Source organism: Ptychodera flava, chromosome 15 (genome assembly GCF_041260155.1).
Source record: "Ptychodera flava strain L36383 chromosome 15, AS_Pfla_20210202, whole genome shotgun sequence".
Taxonomy (NCBI): domain Eukaryota; kingdom Metazoa; phylum Hemichordata; class Enteropneusta; family Ptychoderidae; genus Ptychodera; species Ptychodera flava.
The window spans coordinates 12,241,882-12,249,351 of NC_091942.1; the positions used below are offsets into that span (position 1 = coordinate 12,241,882).

General features: G+C 37.8%; 1 protein-coding gene across 1 annotated transcript; it reads right to left on the minus strand.

Moving 5' to 3' along the window:
• Nucleotides 1-1,253: 1,253 nt before the first annotated feature.
• Nucleotides 1,254-6,720, minus strand: LOC139151171 (phosphatidylinositol-glycan biosynthesis class X protein-like). The gene is made up of 6 exons (XM_070723764.1): nt 6,512-6,720; nt 5,919-6,018; nt 4,941-5,082; nt 3,500-3,716; nt 2,454-2,572; nt 1,254-1,787 (listed from the first exon to the last, which is right to left on the minus strand). Exons 1-6 carry the CDS (start codon nt 6,654-6,656, stop codon nt 1,629-1,631), a joined length of 882 nt encoding a protein of 293 aa, XP_070579865.1. The 5' UTR covers nt 6,657-6,720; the 3' UTR covers nt 1,254-1,628.
• Nucleotides 6,721-7,470: the final 750 nt, after the last annotated feature.

Sequence of the window (7,470 nt, forward strand, 5' to 3'; positions counted from 1 at the left end):
TTTGAGGGGAAAGTGAAGCTGTTCATAGCTGCCCTCCCACCGGCGTATGCGAAAACATTCCTTCCCACTTAATTATAATGCCCATTTCCCACGACAGTTCAAGTCTCCCCATTGCCCTCTCCTCACAACTAACAGTTCCCTTTTGACCATCAGATTACATATTCCCACACGTACATTTCATTAATGCAACCATGTCAGCCTTGGAAAATTGCTCCCTCTAAGTAGGCACTTAAAGCGCCAGTGCTGCTAACTTTTGATGATAATTTCACCATTTTTATTTTGAATGTGAACCATAATGCTTTGTTCTTCTCCCCAAAGAATGTTGATATACACAGTTATCCAGCTGTCAACTCAGCCCTTATGGTTGTGAACTGCATTGTTATTGTTGAAAACTGACTTCTGGTCTGGACTAGAATTCAAACGTAAACAATAACAATGCATTTTACACATATAGACGCTAAGTTGACAAGCTAAATAGTGGGTGTTTCAACATTCTTTGGGGAGTAGAATAAGAAGTTGCAAATGATTTATAAAATAAAAATAATGAAAAAAAACATCAAAAGTTAGCAGCACTGGGGCTTTAATCTGATTTACAATCTTCCCACATGTTCAACAGCTTTTTTTTCGATACCCACTGCCCAATTTCTCCTTGCCTATAAACTGAAATTCCTTCTCTGCCACAGTAAAAACAAACTTTTCTCCCCACCAACTGATTATTTTACATTTGCCCATAGACAGTAGAGAAACTCCTGTTTCTCTACTGTCTATGGTTTGCCAGACTGCTGCGCTCTGCACATGAACACCTGTTTGCATGAATAGCTTCGTTGGCTGCACCTGTAGCCAGAGGTAGATCTTCTCTTGAACCAATCAACACACTGGAAGACGTGCTGTACAAGAAAAACCCATCCGCTGAAGATCTACACTGCCTCTACTCCAGTTGCCTTAATTTGGTCCATATGATTGCTCCAATTGAATCAGGTGACAAGGGTTATTGAGTGAGGGAGGGATGCTGAGGAGGTCTTCACTGAACTCCCTGGATACCAGGGTGGCTGCATGTAGCAGTGCCACCATCTCTGACACCAGCTGGCGTACTGACTGTGGGGGCATGAATGTTTCTTCATGACTTTTCAAGAATGAAATACGACTGAAATCGATATCATGGTAGAACAAATCACCAAATCACAATAGAGTTATCATTCACATGGCAGCCAGTGCTTGATGGTGGCCTTTTGAAAATAAATGATATGGGGCAGTTGTGTGTTTTGAGAAAAAAAAATTCTCTTTAACATTTATTTCTTACTTGAACTGGCCATAGTTTAACTATGTTTACATGCAATAATACTTGTATATCACTTACTTATTGTTCTTGTTTAAAACAAGTTCCTTAGGAAAGAGATGTACTTTCAATTCTTTTTTTCGGGTCTCAATTAGTGAATACAATAATCATCAAAAACTTATGATAAACAAAAATAAAATATTCATTGAAATAGTTCGCTCTGGGTGTAAAGAACAAGGTTAATATATTCAAAAATAAAGCTTTAGTTTCCTGTTTTATCTGTTATATCATCTTGAGGATTTTGCATAGCTGTATGTAATACAGAAAAGACATAAATGCATTTTCTTTAAATTCAGTCTTTATAGCGCTTAGATACTGATTTTGGCGACATCAGTATGGCAGCAATCAGCACCACACTTCCGAGGATTGTTGTAACCATGGTGATGGACGTGACCAGCAAGGTGTGTTGTTGGTTTCCGACCGGAACAGCCAATGAGATTTCAGTATCGTCCTGCCAAAAGTTATTGAAATTGGGAGCATGAGATTGTATGTGAAGACAACGAAGTATCATTCATTACATTGCGAGTCAAATAAATTGTGATATAAAAACAGGATTCTAACAATGTTCATCTTTAAGTGTGTGATGCTCAAAGAGGTTTCCTGTCTTTTTAACTGTTATATCCCCTTTTTCAATGCATAATCAAGAACTTGACAGAATGAACGATAAAGTTATACCCTTACAGATGATTATTTTGTACAGTAAATTTGCAGCAAGCATAGAGTTTGAAGGAAGGAGTTGCAGAAGTTTGTGGCTAGCCTTGACCTTCCCAAATAAACCCTCAAATCAGTTTGCCGCAAATTTGCAGTACACAACCAATTTGCAGTGAATTTACGGCAAACAAAGTTACTGCTGCATATATGCAGCAACATAGACAAAAGGTCACATTTCCCATTATTTCATTACCAGGGAATGTGGTACCATACACTCGTCAACTCGGCATTCATAGAAAGCACAGCATACTGACAAATGTAGTGGCCACTTTTTATTGTCATTTTTTGAGACTCTGCAAATCCATGTAACTTGGCAGTCATTTTCATGTAATGAGAATTTTTCCCATCACACAAGAATTTGTGTCAATATTGAAAAGTTCAGCTCTTTTATCTTGCATGTACTTACATTGCTATAACTTAGGAGTTCCCATTCACACAAGGCATTGTCATTCTCTGGACATTTAGATTGGAAGCTGGGTCCACATTTGGAAGCGCTCTTTTCTCTTGACTCTCCAACTTCAGCCCCTGAAAATATTTTCAAGACACATCAAAACTCAACAACTCATTGGCTATTTTCAGGAGTCCATGGTCTGCCATTATTGCATTCTTGTTGGTCTACGCATCCATCAGTTCGATTAATCACTCAGTGACGGCCAATCACATTCATTGAGGATACTGGGATGTCTTAACCCTATGAGTGCCAAAGTCAATTTTTGTTGCCTTTATAAAATACCCTACAGTCAACTTTATTTTTGCAGATTTTTGCCAAAATCTTGATAAAAAACTGTAGCCAATGAAATGTGATGTCTACTTGGTCCAAAATTATCAAAAATATAGCAGAAAAATTAACAAAAATTGGAAAAATGTGACACTAAAAGTTTGGTGGGAAAAATTACAGCACTCAAAGGGTTAAGGTCACATATGGGTCATGAAGCATATTCATTGTTTACACATCGACTTCTGAAACGATACAAAATCACTTTCACAAGTTCAGTTACTTCAGTTACTTCATTCAGAGACTTGATCAAATCTTTTTCTCTATATTCATCATACAATCCCCGTTACATACTTAAAAAAAAAAAACTATCTTATTTTTCATTAAAGGGACATAAGCTGTAACTTGTGGCCAGGTTTTCAGTATTCTGCTACTGTATATCAACTACCGAGTCTGGCCCTAATCCGTTTGTCATGCTGTAATTACGAGTAATCTTTTTGTCAACACAGCTTGTATGTCTGTAGTGATCATTGTTTATTGTTTACAAATGAATTCTAGTCCGGACTTGAATACAATTTTCAACATGTAGATTATACTCATGATATGCTGGATACTTCGCATTAAATTACAGTTTAGGGATTCAATGCAGAAAGTGTAGGGAAACCACATAACAAAGTTCTGAAAAAAAGAGAAAAGATACAGCTTATGGAGCTTTAACGGCAAAAAAAAGCACTTGCCTGGACAATGAAGTAAGAAATATGGATTGGGAATCACAGTGGTGGTGTAATGAACAGCTGGGTCACTGGATGGTCGATGGTACCTCAGATCTACCGGTAAAATTGTTCTACTCTCCAAGGCATCTGATGTTTGATTTAGTTTTGAATAGACAATGATAGAATGCTTGGGAGACAGATATTCTGGCTTCTCTGTGTTGATGGTATCAACTAAGAATACCTGAAAGGCACAAAGCAAGGATAAATGGAAGGGCACAGTGTCAGAGTTCATCCATCAGCTATTGCAGGGATGGGTCACTCTATGCCTGAAGCTCCGGTGACATCACTTACATTAGAGTGAACATATGTATGTTCAATTTGGACTACACGTATTTGACTATGCATTTGAAAAAAATATATATCAAAGTTTTGCTATAAAAAAAATAGCAAATTTAAATGATTTTCTTTGTGAACATGATTGCACTGGATGACAAAAAATCCAATCTTGTGATGGCAGCAAATTAAAGATGTTGAAATATCAAGTTGTGTAAATGAAAAACATATGGGGTACATAACTTACTTTTGTCAGTTTACGACAAGTGGGAACAAAGTTGAGTGTACTTGATGCCAAGAATAAGCGAACGGAGATGTTGTTTCAAAGTAAGTGCATAATTTAAGAGTTAGATACTTCATCGTCAATCAACTTGATAAGGATTTTGATTTTTCAGCTGTAATGCTAGTGATGATGTGGCTAAAATTCAGTAAATTATCGATGGGATGACATCACAGTTGAAACCGCTAAGCTAAATCCCCACCCTTAAAAGGAGTGGTTCAATAACTGAGCTAAGTTTTTACAATTTTTCTAACTGTGAAATTTCCATTATATCAGAGGCAATAAATTGCCCCCGTGTGTCAAGAATGATATAAACCCACACCAAAATACTCATCTGCTTTGACAAAGTTTGTGTGCAATGACAGTGAGTATGTATGTGCGAGTGCTTCAGGAACTCAACAGCGGGTGGAGAGATGTGTGCCAGGATCTAAGAACCCTTTCACAACAAGACTATTGTACATTCCCACTGTTACTGGTGATGGATGGGCGAACCTACACACGGCAAAACCAGGTGAGAGGGTTGAAGAATGTCCCAAGCATACAATATGATGACAATGCATGGATTGCAAATCACATGTTACAAATCAACATAAAGTCAATCTCTGAATATATGTGAGGATTCAGATGAGCTCCTTCCCAGCATTTGTCTGCAAATTCCTTTCTAAACAATTTTTCATCGCTTCATCTCCAGACCTGCGTGAAACTTTTTAATTAGACAAATCCCAAACACCCATTGACCAATCAGTCTTTCAGGCACCAGTCCCAAATAAATGGAACACCAGCCCTGGTCACAACATACTCAAAAATCTCACTCAGCGACACACAGAACTAGAACTGGGTATTCCTTCGTACCTTGATGGTATTATCTCTCAACTTTGATTTGATTTTGTAGACATCGATAAAGGCACCACTTGGAATTGTTTGTAATTGCATAAGATGGCAGGATGCAGGAACCTCTGTTGTCACAGCAACCCTTACCAAAGTTTCTACATCCCTATAATAAAACATATAAACCAGACTGGTAAAGCTATTGAACACTCAATCGTGAGACTGGTAGCAGTGATTCCAAAAGATGACACACTTTTCTTATTTACAGGCGAAAAAAATATTTTCCAAGCTTTTCACAAGATTTTTAGGAGTTGTGCTTTTATTTAACTTATGACTCATTGAAGTAGTGCTTGCAATTACCAATACTGATTGAGGCTACTGAAATAACTCCTTAAAGAACCATAGTGTAGCTGGAACTCCCCAGAGTCCAGCTGAAAAATTTGCCGATTTCGCCTGACAGCATGCAGACACAGCTGTGAACAATGACTGGGTGGTATGTTTAGTAACACCCCTATATAGTGGTCTGCGCTAAATACAAATCACGATAGCTGTGCACTGACAAAAATATTACTTGGTTTTCTTAAATCTTCAGAAAAAATGAAGCCAATATTAAGAGACGAAATATCTGATCTCAAAGATATTTTCACCAAAATTTTGCAATAAGCTACACAGAACATTTTATATCTGTCCACAGTGCAAAGGAATCAGACTGATAACATTTTAGAACTCATTGCCCTTTTAAACAACGACAAAGATAACTGCTGCATGTCCACTTGCTCACATCGTATTGATTGACACTGAACCATGCATGAAGCTACTCGGCTGTAGTGAACAACGCCCTCTGCAGTTCGGTGCTCCCATAGTGCAAAGCATCGTTGCTGCCACATTCACGAACTGTTTTCGCAGAATTGTACTTTGCACTTTAAAGTTTAATACATAAATTGCTATATCTAGTCGCTTAAAATTGCCGGACATTTAAAAATCAAAAACTTCCAGCCTTACCTGTGTAAACCACTTTTAAGAGCTGATATTTCAACAGCCACATCACTTTTTTCAAAGCATTTTGTTTTGATCACCTCTTGAGTTCCAGAATCTTTACTTGCTTGAAAAGAGAACCAACATGTTTTTCATAAAATTGCAAAGTTGTCATCATTGCATTAATTTGCCGGACGTGGATGTCACTTGTTATCTTCCTAAGATATGTCCAACGGGCCTTTTTATTATAGGCCTATTCGGGAAATACAGTTTAAAAGAACTTTAATACATGGTACTATTGGTAGCGTCTGTCGTACGTATTACAGTTTACATGAAACAATGTGATGAAATTGAAAAGATAGCCCCGCGTACTATCCTCTGATCTGTGTGCCCCGTGGTGTCTTCCGGGTGTCACGCTGCCCATGGACGTATTAGACAACGCCCATACACAACCGAGTCCCTCGTACAACAAGTCCGTATGTTCCCTTGGTAACATGCATAACGTATACCGTATTGGACAATATATAATAGTTCTGCGTACAGATTGAGGTCTGGGGTTTAGATCGCACGGCAGAATCATGACATGATGATTGATTTGTTGTAGGGGGATGTGTACATACCAGCTTTCAGTCCGATGACCCATTTATCGGGCAAAGTTGCCTTCTTGGCGGATTGTGCGGCTTTCACAAATGGCGTCGCGCTTATTGTGAGTGTAATCAAGACAACCGAAATGTGCACCTTCGCATGGAACCACAAAGTAATCATCTCCACTCATACAGGACCGGACAGTCGTCCAGCCGCTTTCATTTCAGTGGTGAATTCTGGGGAAACCAAACGCCCTCTTTAAAGATATTCCATTGATCGTTCGTTTTTACCCTGTCCTCAGACAAGCGCTCCCTCGGCAGCAAGTGACCCCGGCAAGTGACACGGGGGCATATATTTAATATCAGTCGTAGCAAGAATGTAAAAAACATCAATGAATTTATGATTATATGTAATTAATAAAATTTAATATTTCTATCATTAATGTATACGTAATAAAGCACCCTACTGTACTTGAATCCTGAATGACCATTAGTTTTCCCGTCAAATTCAAGCAGTTGTAGTATAGACCGTGTCATAATTAAATTTATTACTATGAATAACTTAAATAAAAATTAATATTTCTTTCATTATTGCATACTTACAAAAATACCCTACAGCACTTGAATTCTGAATGATGATCAGTATTTTAATGCCAAATTCACGCAATTGTAGCGCACACCCTCAGAAATATGGTCAATGTAGTTACAGCAGTAGCATTGCTGAGTAACTTGATGCGCAGTCACAGTACTGCCTTAAAGTACGCTCTCTAAACAGTGATAGGAATATTCAACTTAATTAACAGTATTCATAATCATAAATTTATAATCATAAATCATATTTTTAGTTATGGTATCTTGAATGCGATTGAACTGTTGGGTTACCATGAAATAAGAAATATCTGAACGGTATAACGTCCAACTTTTCTATCTGTTTTTCTCACATGGAAGGAAGAGGGCGAGTTTGAAATACATCTTTGAAATTATTATGAACTATA

What these genes read in the sequence shown, in the direction of transcription:
- LOC139151171 (XM_070723764.1), bottom strand. Translation starts at nt 6,656, where the DNA reads ATGATTACTTTGTGGTTCCATGCGAAGGTGCACATTTCGGTTGTCTTG. An exon ending in CTTAAAAGTGGTTTACACAG is followed by an intron (nt 5,083 to 5,918) that starts GTAAGGCTGGAA and finishes GTTTTATTATAG; the next exon opens with GGATGTAGAAACTTTGGTAA. An exon ending in TTTCTTACTTCATTGTCCAG is followed by an intron (nt 2,573 to 3,499) that starts GCAAGTGCTTTT and finishes AAATATTTTCAG; the next exon opens with GGGCTGAAGTTGGAGAGTCA.